This window comes from Halichoerus grypus, chromosome 2, assembly GCF_964656455.1.
Source record: "Halichoerus grypus chromosome 2, mHalGry1.hap1.1, whole genome shotgun sequence".
In the NCBI taxonomy this organism is placed as follows: Eukaryota; Metazoa; Chordata; class Mammalia; order Carnivora; family Phocidae; genus Halichoerus; species Halichoerus grypus.
Window position 1 is genome coordinate 186,856,835 of NC_135713.1, and position 27,001 is coordinate 186,883,835.

Consider the following 27,001-nt stretch of genomic DNA (forward strand, 5'->3'; position numbering starts at 1 on the left):
AATGGGTCCCGCACCCACCCACCGGCCGCTTGGCCTCCTCCCTCCAAAGGGTCGAGTTTAGAGACCGGCGGCACCTTTAGACATCTATCCTACAGCAGAGAATTCTAATCGTCCTATTCTCTGGCTCACTTCATGACATCTTTGAGTAAACTGCCCACGCTTTGTTATATAATTCCTCTCGGACGAAGGATCTCCAAACATTTGACACAAATTACGGGTCAGTATTGTTCTGTATGGGAATTTGTAAATTCGGTACTCAGCGCATGGTTGCTCTTTAAACAGTTACAAAAATAAATGTAGCCTTTATTACCAAGTAATAAAATAAAAGACATAATTAGCATAGAGAAGCAGGATGAGGTGATTAAATGAGTAACAAGTGTGTGTTATTTTCTTTCTGGGGAAAGACTGGGTTTTAAGTATTATAGTGCCTGGCATCATAAATGCACAAAAATATAAATCCAAATTCGTTTTAAGCAGAATTAGGGATTAGCAGAACAAGGAACTAGCCCGGCTAATGTGTGGGTCAAGAGGGCCTAAGGAGTTCATGGGTCAAATGAGGGCTTCTGGTAAAAGAACAGAAAAGGGAAAAGAGTAAAGGAAAGAGACTGGTCCCAAGTCTTTGGGGTTTTTAATACCTGACTAAAAAATAGTAGCAAACTCCTGAAAATCTACAATTGTAATAAGATTACTACATGATTAAAAGGAAGCCATGAAATAAAACAGCTTCCATTTTATTTTCTTTTAAGAGCCAGGGTGGGAGCACACTAGTAATTTGGTCCTGACTCCTAAAATCATCTGACTTCACCGCTGCACTGCCCACAGGGGAGCCTGTAAGCAGTGTAAAAGGACAGATACCCTGGATCCTATCTACAAACCCAGGCTCCTCCTAAACTAGCCGGATTCAGAGGGGAAAAAAAGCTGACCTGCCTTACTGTATTACTCAGTAACATAGAGTACAGTCACTTACCAAACAAGATGTTCTCACAAAGCTAACTCTTTAAAAAGCATGTAAAAATTATACATTTATACACATACACACTATACTTTTACAGTTCAAAAGATAGTCAACAGCTCATCTAGTGCTTTTCTGGATTGTTTCCCCTTCCAGATTCTTTGTCACCCCCTTGGCTCTGCCCTAAGCTGACATCATTCTGTCACATTATCTACTAAATCAAGTAGATGTTCATTTACCCTACTAAGCACAATCTATCTGGGTGACTCGAGAGAGAGGTTTCTGCAAGGTCCGGTCTACAATGAGGCACACTGTTCTCACAGCCGGGAAGAAAGTGGCATAGTAAGTATCATGACCGCAGGAAACAGCCTTCCAGAGCAGGATGAGTGCTCACACCTAGCGTGTCCAGTGCCCACTCACTAAAACCTACAAGGCACTCAGCAAAAGTTACTGAGGGTCCCATAAAGTGCGCCACACTGGTTCCCCAAGGAAGTAAGCTGTCTCAGGAATCGCTGGAGGAGAGTCACTCTGAACAGCGGTGCTCTGACAACTGTACAAGAAGTCACTTGAACTCTTATAAAGAGAATGTTTAAGGGATCAGCAGCCTCCCTGGAAAATTCAGGAAAACCAGCACGAGAGGGGATGGCTTTCATCTTTTCATAAAGTTCTTCTCCAGAGCTACTGAGGTTCTCTGTAGAGAGTAGATGTTCCGTTTCACCCTATCCTCCAGGGAGGAGGTAGATGCGCTCTCCAGCTTCATGCGGCTAGGAAGAGAAGACGGGAGAATAACGTGAGTAACAAATATTTGTCAACTGGTCAACTATCTGGCAGAAATAGAAGAAACAGGTTGCCAGCCATAAAGCAGATGCAGAAACCCAAGCTCTTTTAAGCCCATGCAGGTAACCTTGGAGTGGACTCCATCTGGAACTCAATTTGTTAAAACAACTTCCATCAAGGAAAAGTTATCTGTTTTGGAAACCAAGTAAAGCCTCATTGGAAAAAGGCCTCCTGAGCCATGAATTCTTATTTAAATGGAAGGCAAGGAGATTCAGTGAAAATACCAATTCACTCCTCCTTCCTTCAAATAAAAAATATCCCACTGTCTAGCTAGATGCTGGGAGTAGTAACAAAGGTGGCTTGGAGGCTGACCTCCCTGTTCTTGCTGCAGACACAGAAACACCAGGAACACAATGAATGAATCAGCTACCCAGCTGCCTCCTTGGGACCACAGCCATGAAAGCCCTTAGGCAGCAAGATGCACTCACTGGATAAACTTCCCATCCCGGGCACCCAGCTTCTCCAGCCTCTGTTCCCGTTCGTCATCCTTAGCGTGCCTTTTGAGGATATTCAGCCTCTCTTCCTCCCGCCACTTGGCATTTTCCATCATCTCTTGACGTTTTCGCTCTAGTTCCTCTGATGAGAGCTTTCTGTTGAACACAAAACCCATCCTATCAGGTCTACTTCTCTCCCAGCAAAAAAAACCAAACAGGGAGAACAGGGAGAACAGAAATCAGGTAGGATCCCCCACCCTGCTCTCTCTATGGAAATGCTCAACCCAAGGCCACACTCAGCATGAGTTTCCTTCCTTCCTAATATCTTGGGCAGGTGGCTTCATCCAAATTTCAAAGACTTGTAGTGACAGATTCCATATCTCTCTCAGTAATCTCTGGAGTGATTCATTATTCTAAACATTAAATACAAAATATTCCAATTGTTTGCTCAATGACTTATTGAAGAACACAGGACTAAGTTAGCCATGTGACTGCTGACACCTACCATCTACCCACTGGAAATGCTTAGAAATTCATGGACATAGCCCAGGAGTACACCGCTTTAGGAATAAGCTAGAAGCCAGATGCCTGAAGAATTCAAGTCAATTCAACTTAATCTCAGAGAGTAATAGGTAGGTCTTCTTCCCTGGCACTCACTGCAAATGAAGTCAGACCAAGAAGAGGTGATGAACCAGGTCAATCACTATTTAACAATGTCAGAAATCCAAATCCATTGCTTCTCAAATGGGTGTGATAAGCCCATTTAAAAGATCCCCCTTTAAGAGGAAAAATAATTCGTGGAGTCCCATTAGGGAGTGGAATTCAATTTTGAGACAGAAATTTAAAACACTAAAACTTGACATTTAGTTGTCTATAGTGAAATGACAATGCTCCGTTTCAAAAAACCCACTAAATAAAATATATAAAACCACAAAGAGAATAGGAGAGGAGATGACATTGGATAAGAGATGTCTAAAAATTGTTGGAAGATCGAAGTGGATGAAGGGGTGGTAACTCCTTTTTACAGATTAGAGAAAACTCAATCCCTTTAAGTGCCCAATACTAATCAGAAGCAAAATCCAGGAAAGGCTCAGAGACTGCAGGCACCAAGTAGAGGATGGTGGTAAAGCTCAGTCTTTAAGTCTGTATGAGGAGGGGCGCCTGAGTGGTTCAGTCGTTGGGCGTCTGCCTACGGCTCAGGTCATGATCCCAGAGTCCTGGGATCGAGCCCCGCATTGGGCTCCCTGCTCTACAGGAAGCCTGTTTCTCCCTCTCCCACTCCTCCTGCTTGTCTTCCCTCTCTTGCTATGTCTCTGTCAAATAAATAAATAAAATCTTTAAAAAAAAAAAAAAAGTCTGTATGAGGAGCAATTAAGACACCCTGGGTCCTCATGCCTAACTTGGGGAAGCCAGTGATTGTTCTCCCAAACATCGACAGGAGACCCTCCAGAAGGGAGACCCTTCTAGGAGTTTCTGAAGAACTAAGCTAGACAGGAAATCAGAAGTTGCAGGCTAATCAGGCACAGCAAAGGAAGCTGGCAGGGCCACCAGGGGTGGAAATAATTCCTCCCAAAATGCCAGCAGCCAGAGTTAGAGCCATTGGTCACGCAGCCTGAGGGCTTTTTCCTTCTATAGAAAAAAAAAATTTTTAAGATTTATTTATTTATTTGAGAGAGAATGCAAGCAGGGGGAGGGAAGAAGGAGAGGGAGAGAATCTCCAACAGGCCCTCCACTGAGTGTGAAGCCCAACACAGGGCTCAATCCCATGACCCCATGATCATGACCTGAGTGGAAACCAAGAGTCAGGCGCTCAACCGACTGAGCCACTCAGGCACCCTCTTCTACAGAAATTTAATGGTTCCTGGGGGCCTGGGTGGCTCAGTCGGTTAAGCGTCTGCCTTCGGCTCAGGTCATGATCTCAGGGTCCCGGGATCGAGTCCCGCAGCGGGCTCCCTGCACGGCGGGGAGCCTGCTTCTCCCTCTCCCTCTGCTGCTCCCCCTGCTTGTGCTCTCTCTCTGTGTCAAATAAATAAATAAATTTTTTTTTAAAAAGAAGAAATATAATGGTTCCTGACAAGAAAACCAAAGATACTGATATAAAAGTGTCCCCAGCTAAAAACTAGTTCAAACCCAATCTCCCACCAGTAGATAAGTCCTGCCCATACACAATACAGTGATCTCAGCTTTAATTCCTTACTCTTACATATGAATAGACAGTGAAATATCAAACATTTCAGGAAAGCCTCTCACATGAAAGAGACCAAAGGAAAAGGGAACAGACGAAGATGAAGCACAAAACTTATTAAAAGTTTACAATTAAAAATTTCACTCAGAGATAATGAAAGATATTACATCGATAAAATGGAAAAGGTTTTTAAAATGAAACATTAGGGAGGGGGCACCTGGGTGGCTTTGTCCACTGAGTGCCTGACTCTTGGTTTCGAGGGATGGAGCCCTGTGGCTCTGTGCTCAGCAGGGAGTCTGCTTGAGATTCTCTCCCTCTGACCTGCCCCCACTCTCTCTCTCTAAAATAAATAAATCTCTCTAAAATAAGTAAATAAAATCTTTTTTTTTTTTTTTTTTAAAGATTTTATTTATTTATTTGAGAGAGAGAGAATGAGAGACAGAGCAAGAGAGGGAAGAGGGTCAGAGGGAGAAGCAGACCTCCTGCTGAGCAGGGAGCCCGACGTGGGACTCGATCCCGGGACTCCAGGATCATGACCTGAGCCGAAGGCAGTCGCTTAACCAACTGAGCCACCCAGGCGCCCCAGTAAATAAAATCTTTTAAAAAAATTATAAAAGTGCTGTGTTGCCTGTAAGAAATTTTGTAATTTCAAAAGCAATGGAAAATATTAATTAAATGGGAGTCCCACAAGACCCCAAAAAATTTTTACAAGAAAAAATAGCCTTATTCCATAAAAGTTGCTTTTTTTAAGAAAAGATTTTATTTATTTATTTTGACAGAGAGAGAGAGCTCGCAAGCAGGGAGTAGGGCAGAGGGAGAGAGAGAGAGAAAATCTCAAGCAGACTGCCCACTGAGCATGAAGCCCTACGTGGGGCTCGATCGCAGGACCGTGAGACTATGACCTGAGCTGAAATCAAGAGTTGGATGCTTAACCAACTGAGCCATGCCCCCAAATTTTGGTGCCCCCAAAATTGCTTTAAATTGAGCATCTTACTACAAAAGAGAAGCTTCATCTTTTCAGCTGTTAAAGTCGTTTTAGATCACCAATTAAAACATACACACGAAAGAAAATGCACACATTTAAAAATTCTCAATTATAGCCATAATTTTTCTTTTTATCTTGATTCACTGTCATCTTAATTACATAAAACCACCTCCACCACCTGGAACACCAAACCAAAACACACAATGAGATCACAAAATCTATGCATGGAAGTTTCTGTGCTTTTACTCCTGGGAGAGAGAGGTCTTGAGGGCTCTAACCCATTTAAATCACAAAATTCAACACAAATATTCTAAGGGGGATAAGAAAGGCTGATAAAGTAAAACAAACTAAAGTGATGGCAGATGGCAAAAGAGACAGAAAAACAAAGCAGGATCTGAAAAAGCATAGTCACACACTGACCAAGAGCCTTAAAACACAAAAACAAATACATACGCTCATGAGCATTGACCCAAAGAGCAGCATAACTTCCAGCCCAGCTGAAAAACTGTCACCAATAAAAGATTAAATTCTACGTAACATACTCTGTCTGGGCAGGCAGGGAAACATATAACATATTTTAGAAAGTTGTCAGTCAAGATTAAAACTTTTAAAAAAGTTTCTGTTCCTTAGAAACTTAGGGAATCAGGCAATCAAGAGTTAAAAGGGACCTGTAGGGTCTGCCTCTTTTTTAACATAGTGAATACAAGAGGTGGTGTAGATTCCCAGTGGTTCTCAATGTTGACTGCCTGTTGAAATCACTGGGAAACTTTAAAAATACTGATGTCTGGGCCCACCCGCAGAGATTATGATGTAACAGGGCTGGGGTACAGCCGGGTAATGGAATTTTTTTTAAGCTTCCCAGATGATTCTACTGTGCAGACAGTTTGTTTAGGCAGTAAAAGGAAGTTCATAAAAGTTGCCCGGCTCCTCTCAACTTCTACAAAGAGTAAGCGAGACCCCCCAGAAACAGCCTTTTGTGGGCACAGCCAACTCCCCTCAGGTCCCAGGGCTGAATGCCCCTGTTCCGTCTAACTCACTCCACACCCAACTCCAACACAGAGTCCATCTTAGGGTGTCTGCCTTCAAGGAGAGCACCCTGCTTCCCCTTCAGCTGATGCCTCAAGAAAGGAACACTCTCTCGAGAAAAGCTTCTCTGTGGAAATCTCTGTGAGAATTAGCATGTTTACAGATGTCCAGAGACAGTCACTTAAGCAATTGTTCATTAAGTTAAAACTATTACTTTGTCCTTTCATTGTGCCTCGCAGGGAAGGGAGGTGGGCCAGACTGTTAAAAGCTGACAGGAAGAATAAAAGCTGGTTTGGTAAAAAAAGGTGATGCAGATTATCCACTTGCCCTGGTTTGAGCCACTCCTAGACTCAGGCCTGCAGAGTCTGCAGTTCACATCCGGGGCTCCTGACTCACCTGGTGTATCCAGGAGCATGCCGCCTTTGGTAGATCTCCTTTTTAGGTGATGGGCTTTTAGTTCGGCCTCTCTCTCTCCTGTTGACCTTTGAGTTGTGCCTGTGACAGACACAGAGTGGGCAGAGAGGAGAAAAGCCTTTTCAATACAGGGGCTTTTATCATGTCCCTCAAATAATGGGAGAAAAGCTAACAGTCTTAGAATTATAATCCAAACTGAAGAGAACAGAGGGCAGAAGTGGAAGAAGAGCAAACACATAAAGATATATAAGATTTGATATTAAACTCATTCCAGAGATTCCACATATATAAATATGTAGTTCTAGGGGCCTGAGCTTTACAGTGAGGTGGCCGGGGGTGGGGTGGGGGGGTGGGTAACGACAGGGACACACAATATAAAGTAAATAAAGCAAAGACATTTGGAAAAATTAATGAACAGACATCAGTAAAAGCAAATATACCTGCTGTGACCAGCCCCCACATTTATAGGCCATTTCCCAGTGAATTCCCACACTCACGATTTGCTTGGCCTCGGGGACCGTGACCTTCTGCCTGGGGATCGAGAACTCCTGTCCCGGGACCCCGCTTCTCGGGTGCTCTTCTTGTTGGCATGTCTGGGAGGTGAGTGGGAGGAGCTTCTGGACCTGGAATAATTCTTCAACCCGTGCATTCCCTTTTGCTTGGCCGTCAGAGAACTCTGCGCTCCGTGGCTATGGTAGGAGTCCCTGATCTGTAGCATCAAGGAAAGGAAGAGAAGGTATTCATGGGAGAATCTGCAGCTCAGGAGAAAATGCAGTGAAACAAGGCAATGAATGAGCACTGAGGTTCTGTAAGAAGCCAACCGGGCGTGCCCAGCCCATCACACAGTTACCACAGAGAAGCACTCAAACTTAGCAAAGTTCTCTGCAGAATCCCCTCAGAGAATGGACCCTGCCCGCCACCTGCGCTGCCTTAACTTCACCACAGCCTGAGTAGGAGCAAGAGGCAGGGCATGGAGACCAGGACCTAAGGTTAAACCTACTAAGGAAAAAAGGAATCTAGAGGGATGGTGGTCAAAAGCCATCAACCTGGAAGCTAAAAATGCCTGCATTTCATGGAAATTATGTGCAGAGGGAGAGGCAGAATGCCTGCAGGCCCCACTAGTGGTTTAGGCTCTCTGCTCAGAGGGCCCTCAGCCCCGGTTGGAGGCTCAGGGGTAAGGAATGGGCCAGCTCCCCAGCAGCCCTGACCCTGGTGGCCCAAACTCCTTCCTTCCCTCATGATGTCTGATTGGCTGCTAGAAATGCTCTCTGTCCAAACAGGCTCTCAAGTCAACACATTCCAAAGTCACTCCCCCTGAGATGCTCACATCCTTACCTGTAAGCCATATCCCGGGGCTCTGGACAGCACAGGGGAAGAATCTGCCATCTTCTTTTGAGATCTAAGCGATTAAAACACACATTCATTGAAAAGAAAACGCATAAAGGTCCAGTTTAAATCCTTTGTGCTGAAGCAAGCTTCCTGCTTCAAACGTGACCTTTCCCACTTGTGCTATCACTCGGCAGTGTGGCTGTCTATTTGGACTGTCTCTGCTGGAGAATGCATCAGCACAGTCATGTTTTTCCTGTGAAAACCCGTGGGCCTAGCTTTTCAGCCCCAACGCCTGAACACATTCTCCTCTCACCTCGTGCTGCTATTCTAGGGACTAAGAGTGAGTCAGCAGTGCCAATGCTCACTGCTCCCACAGACAAGACACACAGAATGGGCCCACATGGGCCCATTAATGCATTAAAAAAAAAAAAAAGAAAGAAAAAAAAAGAAGGCTACATAAAATCCACTTCCGTCTCGGAGGAGTCACGAGCAGAGATGAAAGTCACATCTAGGATGTCTGCGCTGAGACCTACAAGGCTACGGTCAGCTCCGTGAGGGGCCGCGCCGAGACCGCCAATGAACGCGGTGCTGGATGGTGAGTTCTGTGGGCATGGGGCCCACGTGCGAGTGCTCACCCCTGAAACCCCAGTGCCTGGCAGTTCCCAACACAAAGCAGGCGTCCGTGACTATCTGGAGAATGAATGAGTCAATGAGTCAACGAGGGAGGCCCGCCTCCACATGCTCACCTCCCCCGGCCGCGCTCCTCCTCGCTACTGCAACCATCACTACTTGAGCTTCTGTGCTTATGTTTCTTGTGCTTCTTTTTCTTCTCCTTCTTCTTCTTCTTCTCCTTTTTTTCCAGACTCATTTGCAACTAGAAAACAGCCAGAACATAGCCACGTAAGATCAGGGAGAGCCCTGAGGGGCCTGGTTCATGCACAAACTACCTGACTCTGTGCCTCTGGGTCTATAGCGGTCCAGGATGCTCACAGAGCTTCCCTGTCAACAGGAGGAGGCAAGTGTTAACCCTGGCAGTGCGCACACACCTCCTGGACTACTGAATGGACACTCTGGTGGGTGGAGCTAGAACTCGGTATTTGTAAACCATCCCCAGAACCAATGCCTTGGAATTCCCAATCTGTCCAAAGAACTCCAACTCCACTGAAAGCAATCGGGGACTGCAAGATCAATTTTTACATTTTCCTTACCAACTAATCCAAAACACAATCACATGGTATGTCAAGTGAATGATAAATGGGCCCTAGAGGCTCGACACCACGTGATCTCCTAAATACACTGTATGATCAGGACTTCCAAAGGCATGTCCCATACTCCTAATTTCTAAAAAAACTGACATCACATAGTGCTTTTCCAACCAAACAACATGAAAGAGGAAATCATTCTGCTTTCCCGCTCATAAGGTAAGAGTGAAATGAGAGAAGTTCTCATGTTAAGTAGCTACAAGATCCTCTTAGTGCTTATTTGATAAACTACAATAAACTACTTACCAATTCTTTGATTTTCTTCATTTTCACAGGATTATTCAACACCTCTCTTTTTTTCTCCTCCTCCTTCTTCCTAAAAAAAAAAAAAAAAAAGAGGAAATAATAAAAATCATGACTATCTCTTTTGGCAAGGGGATTAAGTCATTCACTCTACTCTCCACAAGTCTACACAGCAATCTTTTTTCCAAATGCACGCAGACAGCGTTTGTGTTAAAAGCTGTATGGTGGTGTGGAAGCCTTCGGGCTTCTTCCTCAAACCTACAGAAGGGACTGAATATTGGAGGGCAAGGTCACACTGCTTTCCTGTGGTACAGAAGAGTGCATGTGGGGGCGCCTGGGTGGCTCAGCCGTTAAGCGTCTGCCTTCGGCTCAGGTCATGATCCCAGGGTCCTGGGATCGAGCCCCGCATCGGGCTCCCTGCTCCGCGGGAAGCCTGCTTCTCCCTCTCCCACTCCCCCTGCTTGTGTTCCCTCTCTCACTGTGTCTCTCTCTGTCAAATAAATAAATAAAATTAAAAAAAAAAAAAAAAAAGAAGAGTGTGTGTGGGCTGTTCCTCATTAGGCTTTATGCTCAGGGCTTCCCGGCTGGTCAAGTAAATGGGTGTCATCCTGTGTATCAACCGGTTACTGCTTAGCACAAAAACCAGCTGGGAAATAAAGAGAATGGATTCCTCTTTCAAGAAGTCTTACTCTCGGGGCGACTGGGTGGCTCAGTCGGTTGAGCGTCTGACTCTTGATTTCGGCTCAGGTTGTGATTTCAGGGTCATGAGATACAGCCTTGTATCAGGCTCTGCGCTCAGTGGGGAATCTGCTTAGATTCTCTCTCTCCCTCTTCCTCTGCCCCTTCCCCATCTCTCTAAAATAAATAAAATAAATCTTTAAAAAAGAAAAAAAAAAGTCAGGGCGCCTGGGTGGCTCAGTTGGTTAAGTGTCTGCCTTCGGCTCAGGTCATGATCCCAAGTCCTGGGATCGAGCCCCACATCGGGCTCCCAGCTCAGTGAGGGGCCTGCTTCTCCCTCTGCCTGCCACTCCCCCTGCTTGTGCTTTCTCTCTCTGTCAAAGAAGTAAATAAAATCCTAAAAAAAAAAGTCTTACTCTCATTTATTGCTCATGACGGTAAACTGGTCAGCCTTCATGGAAGACAATTTGGCAGCACTTATCACAGCCCGCATAATCTTTAATCTTATAAATTCTTCCTTAAGAATTTGTTACTGTAAGGATATAATCCAGGAAGGTCCCTACAAAGCTGTCCATATTATAACAATGAAAATTTGGAAACAAGTTAGGGCCCAATAAGAGAATATTAATAAATAAATTATGGTATATCCACACAATGTAAACATAAAAAACAGTATTATAGGAGCACAGTTAGTGACATAGAAAGATGTTTGCTATATATAACTAGGTGAAAAAAAGGAGTTTATAAAATAATATGCATAATATTTGTACATCAGTGTTCAGAGCAACATTATTCACAATAGCCAAAAGGTGGAATTAACCCAAATGTCCACTGACAGATGAAGAGACAAATAGAATGTATACAGTGGAGTATTATTCAGGCTTAAAAAGAAAGGAGGGGACGCCTCGGTGGCTCAGTGGGCTGAGTGACTGACTCTTGATTTCGACTCGGGCCGCAGGATAGAGCTCCTCGTTGGGCTCCCCACTCAACAGGGAGTCTGCTTGAGGTTCTCTCTCTCCCTCTGTCCCTGACCCTGCTTGCACACGCTCTCTAAAATAAAGTAAGTCTCAAAAAAAAAAAAAAGGAAAGGAAATTCTGACACATGCTACAACACAGATGAACCTGTGAAGACCTTATGCTGAGTAGAATAAGCCAGTCCCACAAAAAGATAATTACTGTGTAATTTCACTTATGTGAGGCTCCTAGAGTAGTCAAACTCACGGACACAGAAAGTAGAATGGTGGTTCCCAGGGGCTGGGGGAGGGGGAAACGTGGACTTCTTGTTTCGTGGGTAAAGAGTTTCAGTTTTGCAAGGTGAAAAACTCCTAAAGATGGGTGGTGCTGATGGCTGCCCAATAGGGTGAATGTACTTAATGCCACTGGGCTGTACACTTACAGAGGGTTACGACTGTAAATTTTATGTTATGTTTTACTTACCACGATTTAACTAATTAAGAAGCTAACAAAATGGAAGAAAATATTTGCACATACATACACAGTATCTTTACATACACCTAGGCAATACCTTTACTATGTAAATAACTTCAAAATTTTTTCAAGGGGCGCCTGGGTAGCTCAGATGGTTAAGCGTCTGCCTTCGGCTCAGGTCATGATCCCAGGGTCCTGGGATCGAGCCCCACATCGGGCTCCTGGCTCAGCGAGGAGCCTGCTTCTTCCTCTCCCTCTGCCTCTCTCCCTGCTCATGCTTTCTCTCTCTCTCTCTGTATCTCTGTGTCTCAAATGAATAAATAAAATCTTTAAAAAAAAAAAAAAAATTTTTTTTTTCAAAATTAGAAATATAGGGCACCTGGGTGGCTCAGTTGGTTAAGTGACTGCCTTCGGCTCAGGTCATGATCCTGGAGTCCCTGGATCGAGTCCCGCATCGGGCTCCCTGCTCAGCAGGGAGTCTGCTTCTCCCTCTGACCCTCCTCCCTCTCATGTGCTCTGTCTCTCATTCTCTCTCTCACAAATAAATAAAATCTTAAAAAAAAAAAAAAAATTAGAAATATAAATGACAAATGTTTCTCGATGTTCAACCTTATACACTTGAAATAAAATGCTGCAAATTAAACCAAAAAAATTAATATGCACAGCATGAGTTGGCACCCAAAATGCAACTCGACTTTGATATGTTACATATTAGGATTTCAAGGAAGATTCTAATGTTTCTTTTTAAAGGCTTCTGCTGTACAAAAAAAAAAGAGGAGGGCGCCTGGGCGGCTCAGTTGGTCAAGCGACTGCCTTCAGCTCAGGTCATGATCCTGGAGTCCCGGGATCGAGTCCCGCATCGGGCTCCCTGCTTAGCGGGGAGTCTGCTTCTCCCTCGACCCTCCCCCCTCTCATGCTCTCTCTCTCTATCTCATTCTCTCTCTCAAATAAATAAATAAAATCTTAAAAAACAAACAAACAAAAAGAGGGGTTGGGCGGGGTAGAAGGCCTGCTCTCCCACCTATCCTGCTCTATACATAGTCCCAAATTTCCAAGAAGCTGCCAGCCTTTCTCACCTTGCTTCTAACTCCTGTTTTTGTTCAAGAGCCAAAGGTAAATGAATAATCTGGTCCGGTCCGGTCCACTGGCCATCACTTATCACATGGCCTAGATAAGACACCCACGATAGATCCTCCTTCCCAACATCAGGGAAACCAAATAGAGATAGATCCTTTTACAGGGCAGACAGAAGCCAAGAGGAAACCAACTGTGAAGCTAAGCAACTCTGAAAAAACAAAACAAAACAAAACTCTTCCCAGCTGGCCACCAGTATACCTGATGATGAAGAGTGGGTCCTCCCGGATTTTGCTGGCCATATCAAGAAGGGAATTGGCACCGGAAGGGGCAAAAATAGAGCCTGGGAGTAGTCCTGTCTCTGAAGAACAGCCTGCCTCCTTCTCCTCCATCTTCTCGAAAACGTACTTGTCAATGGGGCGCCCCAGCAAGTACTCATCGCGGTTCACCATCCCACCAGGACCCTGATACATCCAGTCCAATTTTTCTTCTTTTTTCCTAGTTCAAGACAAAAAAAACACAATCAAAGGAAATGTAGACTCTTGCAGACCTACACATGCAACCCAAACACGAGGGCTAGAGGACTCCAGCTGGTCGGAGCAGGACTCATTCTCCAGGCACCTGGCAGAGCTAAACCCTGTGCTCCATGTGGCGCACGAGAACACATGGCGCTTGTCGGCATGGAGCTCACCATTCAGGGGAGAGATCGTTTACCCACTCTTAACGCCATTTATGTGGAGAAAGTATCCCTCAACCTGAGGCGTGGACATTTGCTCAGGGCTTCTCAAGCCTCCTTTACCAAGCCTTTATATTCTGCTTTCATTTTGAGGAGAATCGGAAACAAGAAGCAGATTCTGGATCATCTCATCACCAAAAACAATCTCAGGGACCGCATGTGCAGTTCCGTGGAGTGTGTTTGGGTGCGTGTTGTCACATGGGCGGCAGCAGCAATTCTCCACTTGGGAAGATAATGAGAAAAGACCAGGGATAACTGAATAAGCAAATTATGCTTTCAAGCCAAAAGAGAGGGGCCAAGTTATGTCCAACATTTGCCAAACCAATACTGCCGTGTGGTTCTGAGAGAAAAAAGTGGTGGGAAAATCGCACCTCCCACGACAGACAGAAAAGGCATGCTGAATTCACAAGTGCCTGTGTGGAAGAGCCAATACCACGTTCACGCTGCAAGCGGCAAAACAGTTTCATCAAAACAGTATTATCCGTAACGTTAAATTCAACGTTTATTGAATATGGCTTCTTAACATTTGTGTATTTATTTTTGCTTAAGATTATGTAACAACTATGAGCATAAAGGATGTCTTCCTAAGTTATATGTCTTTGGACAATTTTTTTTAAGATTTTATTTATTTATTTGAAAGAGAAAGAGTGTGTGCAAGAGCAGGGAGATGGGGGAGGAACAGAGGGAGGAGAAGCAGACTCCCCACTGAGCAGGGAGCACAACACAGGGTTTGATCCCGGGACTCTGAGATCATGACCTGAGCCAAAGGCAGACACTTAACCGACTAAGCCACCCAGGTGCCCTGGTTTAAAATATTCTTATTAAAAACGTCCAGGGGTGCCTCAGTGGCTCAGTCGGTTAAGTGTCTGACTCGATTTTGGCTCAGGTCATGATCTCAGGGTTGTGGGATCGAGCCCTACATCAGCCTCTACACTCAGCGCAGAGTCTGCTGGAGATTCTCTCTCTCCCTCCATGCTCATGCTCTCTAAATAAATAAATAAATAAACAAATAAACAAATAAATAAAAAAAATCTTTAAAAAATAGTATTTTAAACCAATGATGGAGGGGCATAACCCTTAGTTTTAGTTTAGTTTTGGTTTTTTTTCCTATTAAAAGGATGGGTTTGAGAAACACTATAGTCTAGAATTAAGAACTGATTGTGGGCCACTGGGGTCGGGCTCCACCCAGCTTGCCTGGCCTCACTCACACCACTGGAGTCAAGATGGAGGAGTATAGTGAGGACCATGCCCTGTGGGGGGTCTTTATAATGAGCACCATAGGTACTGATATCTTTCAAGCAATTAAAGGTTCTCACCATTCTCCAGCTGGAATAAACCAAACTTCAAGGGAGTTTGACAGCTATTAAAATCAGGCCTCCACAGCTGGGAGGTAGCTTTATAGTTTAGGGACGCCTGTTTTCCAGACTGACTGTTGAATGGTTCAAGCTAGAGGGAAAGAAGATCTCTGGAACTCCACCACAAGTGCTGCCTTACTAGGAGCCACAATGGCAGCAAGAAATGGACCAGTGGCCATGGTTGTTGGGTCAGCTAGGATGGGTGATCCAAGGTTTAACTGGAGGAGCTGGTACCCGGTGGACAAAACTTGCCTTTGTGCAGTTTCCCAATTGTCCTTAGTTTGCTGAAGACCCCTCCCAGTTGCCTTCAACCCAGTTACCACCCTCACCATTGGAGACTATGGACAATGCCAATAGGACTTCTCTCCCTGGATTTCTTTTTTTTTTTAATCTATTTTTTTTTTTAAGATTTTATTTATTTATTTGACAGAGAAAGAGAGACAGCGAGAGAGGGAACAAAAGCAGGGGGAGTGGGAGAGGGAGAAGCAGGCTTCCCGCGGAGCAGGGAGCCCGATGTGGGGCTCGATCCCAGGACCCCGGGATCATAACCTGAGCCGAAGGCAGATGACTAACGACTGAGCCACCCAGGCCCCCCATCTCCCAGGATTTCTTTAACAGAATAAGTTGTAGTTCAAGAAGGATTTGGGAAGACCAAGGCATTCAGAAGAGTGCATGGCACAAAGTAAGTACTAAATAAACACTAGCTGGTCCTTTTATTACCTATGTATACGCTTCTCTCTCCCACCAGGTTTACTCACCTGTGAATCCCAGACAACTGCCTAATGATCACGTGTTCAGTGTTTGCCATTTTATGGTCAATGGATCTTGAGCGAGGCAGTACTTTTTGAAAGAAAAGCATGTCTTGGTGATTGGGTCAGGGGAACTTTCAAAGGACATATCAAAGACGACTGGAGGGATCATGTCTATGCATGCCTGCCACTAAGAGGGATGGGGAAGCTGAGAAAAAAGATTCATTTATCCATTTGTAAACATTTACTCTGCTACTTCCTAGAGCCAGACAGATGAGGAAGGCCAGAGGATGAAAAAGATTCAGGCAGCCAGGTCGCTCATAAGCTACTGGATGAGGCACAGAGGTCCACGCATTACCAAGCGGTGCTGAGGAGCACTAAGCATGTGCTGAGGGGACTAAGGGAGTCATCAGCATGAAGGTGACAAGCGGCACTGCAGGAATGAAGTAAATCTGACAGAGAGAGAATAAAGGGAGAAGAGCAGCTAGGAGATGAGGGAGAAGCTAAGTAAGTGAAGGAAAGAGAAGACAGGATATAGGAAGAGGTAGGAGGACAAGCAACCTGTAGGTCAAGAAGCAAAAACGCTCTGGGCAAGGGCAACTGGGTCAAATATAGAAGAATGGATATAAAAAATGAAGGCAGGGGCGCCTGGGTGGCTCAGTAGGTTGAACATCTGACTCTTGATTTTGTCTCAGGTCCTGATCTCAGGGCCAGGGGATCGAGCCCCATGTCAGGCTCCGCACTGGAGTCGGCTTGAGATTCTCTCCTTCTGCCCCTCCCTTCACTTGTGCACGTGCTCTCTCTCCCTCAAATAAATAAATAAATAAATAAAATCTTACAAACAAACAACCAAAAACAAAAAACAACAGCAGATACTTCTATAAAGTAGTATTTTCACGGCTCTGTTGAGTCTTGAAGGGACTCAACAAGTATCAGTCCTATTCAGTCAGGCCCTCTAGTAAGAGAACACACTGAATTGCCAAGATCCAGGGCTTGGCCTGGTTCCACCACTACCCAGTTGCATAGTTACTTCTGTGCATGCAAGTTACTTCCATATCCCTGGGTCTAAAACAGAGCTAGTAACCACCATCTCTCACTGTTAACTCTGAGTTTTTAGATGAGAAGATACTTGGGAGAAAAGCCATGTAAAATCAAAATGATCTTGGGGTGTCTGGGTGGCACAGATAGTTGAGTGACTGACTCTTGGTTTCGGCTCAGGTCATGATCTCCGGGTCCTGGGACCGAGCCCCACATTGGGCTCCATGCTCAGCGTGGAAATTGCTTGAGAGTCTCTCTCTCTCCCTCTGCCCCTCCCACTCATGCTGTCTCTCTCTCTAAAATAAATAAATCAAATCTTTAAAAAATAAAAAAGGCAAGATGATCTACAGATTTTTTGTTGTTGCTATCATTAAATATATAGACCACGTTCTCAATCAAGCTGCCCGTTAGGATCACCAAGAGCTCTTAAAAGATACAGATGGCCTTGCCCTACACACCCCCTGCTATTCTTAGGGAACCACTCCCATCTTTAATCTTCTAAGAATACTCTAAAGTGCAAAGGCTGAGAAACACTGGTATAGACCACCGTCTAGAACACATAATTTTCTAGCATTATCAGTAAATACTAAAGCAACACTATTGCAAAGAGGGATTTGGACATCCAGGATAATACGTGTATTAAGTTTTCTATTTGTTCTGAGAGATGCATTATAAATTTAGAAAAGATTATCTGACCCATGGAAGTGAATCATTACATGGTAAAAGGATTCTACTGGCATTTTATAGGATAAATTAAAAGCATGTCACTGTGCAAAGAGCTATGCAAAGCAGTGAGATGGACAAGCAGATGATTAAATACAGCTGCAAGTAAAGACCAAAAAAAGGACATACATGCTGACCTTTGTGTTTTATAATGTTCAAGGATATGTGAGGGGGCAAAAAAAAAAAAAATCAAAAGAATATAAAATCAACTTCCTCCTACTCACAACAGGTAAGCAGGCATGAGAGTCAGCAAAGGATAAACGTTTAACTCCTAGCTCTGAAGCTGTTCATCTACACTCCCATCTCATTAACTAGACTCCGCAAAGCCCAGATTTCTGATACAACAGGTGTATGATGTGTAATGCTTTGCTGAATAAGAATTTCAAGGGGTGTCTGGCTGGTTCAGTCAGAAGAGCATGTGACTCTTGATCTCGGGATTGTGAGTTTGAGCCCCACGTTGGGTGTAGAGATTACTTTAAAATAAAATCTTAAAAAAAATTTTTTTCGGGCGCCTGGGTGGCTCAGTCATTAAGTGTCTGCCTCCAGCTCAGGTCATGATCCTGGGGTCCTGGGATCGAGCCCTGCATCGGGCTCCCTGCTTAGCGAGAAGCCTGCTTCGCCCTCTCCCACTCCCCCTGCTTGTGTTCTCTCTATCTGTCAAATAAATAAAATTTTTTAAAAATCTTAAAAAAAAATTTTTTTTTTCAAAAATAATTTTTTACTTTTGGTTAGTGGAAAAGCAAAATCTTATGACTAATAAGTACTGAATCTAAAATTGGTATCTGTTTTAAAATCAAGGGTTCACAAAATCTAGTTTCACATAGAACAATGTGTGTTCACCTTATAAACTGCCCAGGAATTAATCTGAATGTGTGAAATTTATTGACATTAAATTATAATGTAGGCACCTGGCTAGAGCATGCAATTCCTGATCTCAGAGTTGTGAGTTTGAGCCCCACATTGGGGACAGAGTTTACTTAAAAAAAAAAATAACAACAACACATTTTTAAAAATGTAAAGTATATAATTTACATAAAGCATATAAAGTAAAATAATTTAACGTATGTCTATGGTACTAAAAAACATAAAATTTCATTCCCTTATCTCATTTGATGTATTAATGTCATAACTATATTTTGTTCTATTTTTTTTTTTTTTTTAAGATTTTATTTCTTTATTTGAGAGAGAGAATGAGAGAGAAAGCACATGAGAGGGGGGAGGGTCAGAGGGAGAAGCAGACTCCCCGCCGAGCAGGGAGCCCGATGCGGGACTCGATCCAGGGACTCCAGGATCATGACCTGAGCCGAAGGCAGTCGCCTAACCAACTGAGCCACCCAGGCGCCCTATATTTTGTTCTATTTAAAAATTCTAAAAAACTCTATTTTAAAACATTCCAAGTTTCACACTTGAGTCAGAATGGCCCTCCCCGCAAATCCAGTATCCTGAAAGAATGTGACTGTCACCATGCCTAAGTTCCATAATGCCATTTCCATGTGTATGTTTCACATACACACACCACCCTGAATGTCACAGATCCTCTTGTCATGAAGTATGAAAGAAAAGCCCTAGATACCCAATGGGGAGAGTATGCCACCCACCACCCCAGAGACATGAACAAGGAGAATGACAGTACAGATTACTCCGATTTTAGTCTGTATGTTGTTTTCACTAAACTTAAGAATGCGCCGTACGTTTTATGCTTCTTATTTTTCTCAGAATACATTTGCTCCCACCTCATTTTATGAGATGGACAGCTTAATGATCATGTGCTGCTCCTATCCTGTATCACACATGAGGAAACTGAAGTAGGGTGAAACGGAGTGGGACTGTCCACAGTCACAGGATTTTTACTGACAGACACCACCCACCTGCTTCCATGAGACCTCACTGCCCCCCTAACATGAGTCTGCAGTACATAAACAAACAAAAGCAGGACTGAGGCCCGGACACGCTGAGAGGTGGGGAGGAGGCAATCATCCTCAGGCATGCTTATTAATCACCAACCATGAGCGAGGCCTACACTAAGCCCTTTACACGCTATCTCATCTGATCCTCCACAAACCTTGGGAATTGGGTACTCTCATTCCCCTGGTTCTACTGAGGTAACTGAGGCCCCCACACTTGCTCCCAGTGACACAGTTAGGCTGTTACACACAAAGCCAGCCTGAGAGCCCAGGCCAGACTGACTCCAAAACCCATGCTCGCAGCCAGCAGTTCTAGGACAAGTGGATGATGCCGCGGCAGGCCAGCCCCGCAGTGCCCCAGGCCACCGGGACAGCCCTAGCCCCACTGCCCCACTGCCCCACTGCGGCCTCAGCCTCTCACTCACTTGACAGCCCCAACATCCTCAGCGTAGCGCTGCATCTCTTCCCGGGCCCTCTCCTCCCGCAGCTCCCGCTGCAGCTCCTCGATCTTCTTCCGCTCAGCCTCATGCTTCTGCTCAGCCTTCCACACCTTCTCCACATTGCGGAGGGTCTGTGGGTGCCAGCTCTTCTTCAGATTCTGTGGTGAATGAAAGAAGGGAGAGAACAATGCAGGGGGTGGGTATTGGCCCCTCCATTCCCTGTTCATGCCCAAGCAAACATCTAAGGGCAAGACGTTCTTCACAATGGTGAGATTGGCACCCCATAATCTCTCACACATCTGGGGGTTTTGTTCAAGTATGTAAAGCTTCAGCATAGAACAGGCCTTTTCTGGATTCCCTTTGAACACTGTTAGCTTGAAATGTTTATGGATCAGACTTCCATTGGCCATGCCTGAACTAAGGTACGGTGGTGACAGGACAGGGGGGATGGGCAGAGAGGTGGGAAGGTAAACTCTGAAAAGCAACAGAACTCTAGTGCGTTTGGCAGGGGACATTCATTTTTATGAACACAATCTTCTTCTCCTTGAGTCCAGTTAACCTGCCTTAACCTTATGTGGTTTATGACCCCACCAAGTACCTCTTTCAACCTTCCTTCTTGGGAATCTCCCCTCGGTTCTGATCTCCCCTTCACGCTGCACCCTGAAGCACCTCAAGAATTCTTCTCGTCTCCCTCCTCCCCATCAGCCACTGCTTTGGTTCAGCTGCTAACCAGTGAAGGTTTCCTGGAAGAAGTGACATCTAATGACAATTACAATTTAGCCCAGTGATGTAGGAAGCAGGGAGGAACAGCGGTAGATTTCCAGAGGGAACAGCACACACAACTGCAGGCCCAGTGGTGAGAAAGAACATAGCACAGGAGATTCCGTGGAGCTGAAGAAGGCATGCAAGCTGATGAGGAGGGGGGTCTAAGATGAAGCCAAACAAACCAACTAAGAAAGGAATAGAGTAAGGGCCTTATAAACCATGTTAAGGGGGTGGGCTTTATCCTGTGGACAGTAGGAAACACTTAACAGTCATATGCAGGTGACAGGCATGACTAGCTATCATGTTTAGAATGCACTGGAGATGGCAGAGAATGAGGACCAGGAGACCAGTTAAGAAGCCTAAATGAGAAAACCTACAAGAGGTACCTGGCGTGTAGAAGGTATTCAGTCAATGAGGGCTCTCTTTTCTTTCTTTTCTCTTTTCTGCCTTGTCCTTTTCCCTTCATCAGGCTGCTCAGTCCCCTACCCCACCCGTCCCCAGCCTTGTCCTACTGGTCTTTCTCCCCTTCCTTCAACATGGGTGATTCTGCCCCCCAGGGAACATTTGGCAATGCCCAGAGACATTTCTGGTTGTCCCAACTGGAGGAGAAAAGTGCTACTGGCATCCAGTGGCTAGAGGCCAAGGATGCTGCTAAACATCCTACAATGCATAGGACCACCCCCCCAACACACACACACACACACACACACACACACACACACAAACCAAAACAAAGAATTATCCAACCCAAAATGTCATTAGCACTAAGGCTGAGAAACCCTGAATTAGAGCTTTCCTGTCCCTAAATGCAGTTACCTGAAGAACATGCTAAATTGGGGCGCCTGGGTAGCTCAGTCGGTTAATCATCTGCCTTCAGCTCACGTCATGATCTCAGGGTCCTGGGATGGAGTCGTCAGGCTCCCTGCTCAGTGCAGAGTCTGCTTCTCCCTCTCCCTTTGCCCCCCCCCCCCTGGGCTCGCTCACTCACTCTCTCATAAATAAATATTTTTTTAAAAGAATACACTAAATTGTATGAATCTTAGAGTCTTGGAAAGCATTCTTATCAACAACACCTGACAAACTCTAATACAGATACTGGACAGGTGGCAAAACCGATCTATTTGCTGATTCAATCAGCTACACTTTAAAGAGGCTAGCATCTTTCTGATCTTGTACCATGTTCTTGTGGGTCCTCTGCCCTATCAGGAGCTCAGCACACTACAAATGAACTATACAGTTTAAGAGAAATTGCCACATAACTTATATTAAGTGCTATAAACTCAGAAGAAAGCTGTCACTACAGATCAGAATGCAGCATTGAAGGAGGAGTGGAAGTCAGAAAGGTGGACGTGAAGAAGATAATTTCAGGTTTAAAATAGATATGGCTCAGGGATGAAGAGAATGGGGCACGACCACCCCTACTACAGCCCAAAACATGACTGAACTCCCAGCTGAGGAAGAGAGAAGTGTCCCACGACAAGATATACAAAATCAAGCCTGCGTGACTTGGTATCTGCCTCCTTTCGTAGGCATGGTTCCACCACCACCACCCCCTCCCGGACCTTCCCAGAATTTCCAGCCGGGAGGGCCCCCGGTAACAAACACACAAACACCAGCCGCCACAGCTTCGCACACCTTCCCAGATCTCTGCCTGGTCCCTCCGTAGCCCCAGAGATCGGTCCCCTCTCCAAGACTACGCTCCCTTCTTGCGAAAGCACGGCTGTGTAGCCGTGGTCACCCACTCCCACACCCTCCAATTTCCGTCCCCAGCCGGGGTCGGTCTCCCGCTCCGTCCTCCCCCGCCCAGGCCTCCCTCACTCACCAGATCTCCGCCCCCCATGACAGCTGAGAAGTTTCCTTTCTGCGCGGACCTGGAGGACTCGGGAGGGATCGAGACGAAACGCAGAAAAATAGTTCAGCTGCGACCTGCCAGCCACTTTTACTGCCCGATCTAGAGCCCACTTCCGGGAGGGCGCCCTATTACTGCGTCGGCGTCGCGGCACGATGACGTTTAGTACTCTGTCGCGCAGTGCGGTGTTAGCGTCACGGGCAGTCTCACGGCTTGGGGCCCAGATCTCGCGGCGCCTGCGGTCCGGTTTTGGACACCTCTGTTGGCACCTCACCCGGTTTCGGGAAAGCTGTGTTGAGACGGCGCTGCTCGGTCCTCTTACGGTCGGCCGGGGGCCCCGCCCCCGCCCCGCCCCGCCCCGCCCCGCCGGCCTGTTACCATGGCAGCGCGCCACGACGTTCCTCCCGCCGCGCACAGGCTCCACCCTGCTTCTCCGCGCCCGGCTCCAGTGCCAATTCGCCCAGTTCGCCTCCACGCCGCACACCCCCTCACGGCCTTTTAGAAAGGCTTTTCGAAGCCGCACTCCTCTCCAGCCTCCACGCAGGGTCAACTCTTACTCAGGCCTAGTTTATCGAGGGAAGCAGAAAGCATCCCGCCGAAATTCCATCGGCTTCCCTGCACCAAACCTTTATTATTTTTTTATTGGATGAGGCCCACCCACATAAGGCTCTCTACCCAAAAGGTGGGGCTCGAACTCACGACCCTGAGATCCCAAGAGCCTGCTCTACCCACTGAGACCGCCAGGTGCTCCCTCCTGCACCAAACCTTTAGAATCTGCCTGCTTCTCCATTTCCTTTCCCTTCATTTATGTCGGAAGAGGCGTCCTTCCCGTCTGAGTCACGGTTCATCAGCTCTGCATCCGACCCCTCACATCTGGTATTACAGATACCTTCCTCCATCCTGTAGCGCCCTCAGTATTGGCCCTTTGTCATCAGCATTTTTTTTTTTTTAAGATTTTATTTATTTGGGGGCGCCTGGGTGGCTCAGATGGTTGAACGTCTGCCTTCGGCTCAGGTCATTGATCTCCAGGTCCTGAGATCGAGCCCCACGTCAGGGTCTCAGCGCAGCGGGGGGGAGGGCTCTGCTTCTCCCTCTCCCTCTGCCTCTTCCTCTCCCTCTGCCTCTTCCCCCGCTTGTGCTCTCTCTCTCAAATGAATAAAATCTTTTAAAAAGATAAGATTTTTTTTATTTTTTAGAGCTACAGAGTGAACTCGAGCAGTGGGAGCAGCAGAGGGAGAGAGGGACACGCAGACCCTGCACTGCCCACCGTGGGGCTCGATCTCAGGACTCTGAGACCTGAGCTGAAACCAAGAGTGAGATGCTCAACCCGCTGAGCCACCCAGGAGTCCCTGTTTTCAGCATTTTAGATGCGCTCAACTGACCCTTTAAAAAAAAAAAAAAAAAAAAAAAACGGGAAAATAACCATGTCTTTCCCCTAGCTGCTCCACTTTACTTCTTAACCAGACTGTAAATGGGCTGTCTCCACTCAGGAGACAAGATGCCTCCACTTCATCTTCTGCTTAACCTCAATCCTCCACTCAGCTATTTTTCCCCCATAATCTTAAGCAATCCCCCCATACTTAAATCAAAAGTCACATCCCATCCTCATTTGACCTCCCCTAGCCTTTAAAGGTATTTCCCCTCTCGAAACACTACATATGACTTCTCTGCACCACTCTCCAGATTATTGTTTTATTCTCTAGTCCCTTCTCAGGGAACATTTTGTTTCTACTTCATTTTGCCTCTTCATCTTGCTCTAGGTTCTGTCTTGGGTCTTTTCACACTAAATGCTCTCCCTGGGTGATCTCATTTACTCACAGGGCTTCAGTTCCATCTATATACTGATGGATCCCAAATTCATTATCTCCAGTGGTATTTCTCTCTCAACCTCCAGGGTTTTAAGCCTGGCTATTAGACGTTTCCAGTTGGACATCTGGGAGGCACGGAAACTGAACTCATTATCTAACCTATCCTTATGCCCACTATCCGGCTCTTTTCTCCGTTACCAGCGCTTCTCCATCTTGACATCATCCAAGACCTCTCCCTCACCTCCAACATCCAATCAGTCAACAAGATCCTTGCTGCTAAACATCTCTCACACCTATCCACCTCTCTGTCACCATTCACCACCAGCCTGGTTCAGACCCCATCATCTGTCCTCTGGGAAGTCTCATTTCCTCACTTTCAGTTGTATCCCCTACCCATCTATGCACTCCTTTAGAGCTAAGAGTGATCTCTCTAAAATGCACATCTGATGTATCAATCCCCATGTTCTAAAACCCTTAATAATTCTCCATTTTTCATACTATAAAGACCACATTTTTAACATATCTAGGCCCTTCATGACCTGATCCTTCTTACCTCTCCAGCCTCATAAGACTCCCTACCTGTCCTAGAGCAGGCAAACTTTTATTTCCCTGGCCAAACCCTCTTAACATTTTTTAAATAGGTTAAACATTGTAAATACGTTTTAAAAGATGCAAAAGGCAATGCAGTAAAAAAGTCACCCACCATCCTTATACCCTCATCAGAGTTCGTTTATCTCATGTGTCCTTTATAATTTTATATTAAATATTTATATTTGAAATTTTGATCCATGTGGAATTTATTTTTGCGTATTATCTTTCCAGTTGGCTACACATTTGCCTCAACGCTTTACAGAATAATCTTATTCTGGTGTGAAATCTCCCTCTATTATGTAGTGTATTCCCATTTGTATCTGAGTTTGTTTCTGGATCCTCTATTCCATTTCATTAGTCCATCTATTCATATGCTCTCACCAAACTGTCCTCATTATTGTAACTTTCTTTTAATGACTGGTAAGCCTACCTCTCCCTCACTACTACTCTTTTTCTAGAATTTCCTGGCTCTTCTTACACTTTTATTTTTCCAAGTGAACTTTAAAGTCAGTGTGTCCATTCCAGAAATAGTCCTGTTTGTGGTTTTATTGAAGGACATATCAAATTTTTAGATTAATTTGGAGAATTATATTATAGCACCTATCACTGTTTTATAAATTGCTTGTGTACTTGTCTGTATCCATATGAGTTCCATAATGCTAGGGACTGTAGTTCACCTTTGTGTCCTTTATGCTTGGCACAGATTCTGGTGCACAATAGTTGCTCAATTAAATGTGGTTAAATGAATGAGTGACTGGATTACTGATTCCTTAAAGGCCCTATGTCCCGGAGTCAAAGTTGACCAAGATATTTCTTTAGGGCATGGCCTCATATAAATAATAGTTATATTAATATATTAATATCTTGGTTATTAATAATTACACAATAATAAAGGGGGTTATATATTTGAAAAACCAATGGCTTTGATTTGAGTTTGAATCTCAAGTTGGCTATATATGTTACTGTGACTTTGGACAAGTTTTATAACTTCTCTGAGGGTTTTTCCCCATCTGTAAAATAAGTATACTACCACCTACTGTGAAAAGTTGTCATATGACATGAAATAGCATTTGTAAAGCATTTCACATAGTGCCTGGCAGATAGCAGCTGTTCAATAAATGATAATTCTACCTACCGTGTGACTAGTACCCATAGTAACCGCTTTTCTAGGACTCCATCTGATTGACACCAAAGGTTAGGAGGACAAGGGGATGGTCCTAAAAGTCAATGGTGCCATAGTTTTGTGGTGGAAAATGTTTGAAAACAGGACAGGGCTATATTTGAGGGAAAGAGAACTGGAAATAATCAATTTCTTTTCACCAGTGTTTTTCACATTGTGATCTGGGGACTACCCATAATGGATTGCCCTGAGGGTATTATGAAACCCTACAGAATCCTGGGCCCTACCCCTGAACACTCAATCAGACTTCCCAGAGGGTGAAATCCCCAGATTCTATCAAGATCCTAACTAACTTTAGAATAAAGTTAGTTTTTCCAAAGTAGAAAAAAATAAAAAATAAATAAATAAAAAGCACCAAGTTCCAAAGTAAAAAAATAAAAATAAAAATAAAAAGCACGAAGTTCCAAAGTAAAAAAAATAATAAAAAAAATAAAAAATAAAAAGCACCAAGTTCCAAAGTAAAAAATAAATAAATAAATAAAAAGCACCAAGTAAAAATAAATAAATAAATAGATAGATAGATAGATAGATAAATAAATAAATAAAATAAAAAGCACCAAGTTCCAAAGTAAAAAAAGTAATAATAATAAAAAATAAAAAATAAAAAGCACCAAGTTCCAAAGTAAAAAATAAATAAATTAAAAGCACCAAGTTCCAAAGTAAAAAAAAAAAAATAGAATAAAGTTGGTTTTCAGGAAAAATAAAGTAGCCTTGTCTGAAGCCTAGAAGCATGAAGGTTGTTTACAAACACTGTAATCCAGAGCGGTCTCCCCAATGAGGAGAGGTGAGACATCACTGTTGATCAAAGAATTAATCACCATGGCTGACTTGTGTTGCCTTTTCATCCAGCTATACTTCATGCATTCATCCATTCAATAGATGTCAGACACTGGACAAATTGTACTGTAGCCATAGTCTGCAAACGGATCAACGCTCTTCCCAAGGTGAAGTCAGGTCTTTGCTAGTCCTCAGCTATTCCAAAGACAGATGCTCCAACTTCTGTTTCTTTGGGGCTT

The 27,001-nt window shown here is 44.7% G+C and overlaps 1 protein-coding gene across 1 annotated transcript; it reads right to left on the bottom strand.

Moving 5' to 3' along the window:
* Positions 1-282: 282 nt before the first annotated feature.
* CWC25 (CWC25 spliceosome associated protein) lies at positions 283-22,715 on the bottom strand. The gene is made up of 10 exons (XM_078065656.1): positions 22,380-22,715; positions 19,778-19,950; positions 13,109-13,345; positions 9,671-9,740; positions 8,909-9,036; positions 8,169-8,232; positions 7,331-7,542; positions 6,816-6,914; positions 2,218-2,379; positions 283-1,716 (listed from the first exon to the last, which is right to left on the bottom strand). Exons 1-10 carry the CDS (start codon positions 22,395-22,397, stop codon positions 1,602-1,604), a joined length of 1,278 nt encoding a protein of 425 aa, XP_077921782.1. The 5' UTR covers positions 22,398-22,715; the 3' UTR covers positions 283-1,601.
* Between the last annotated feature and the right edge of the window lie 4,286 nt (positions 22,716-27,001).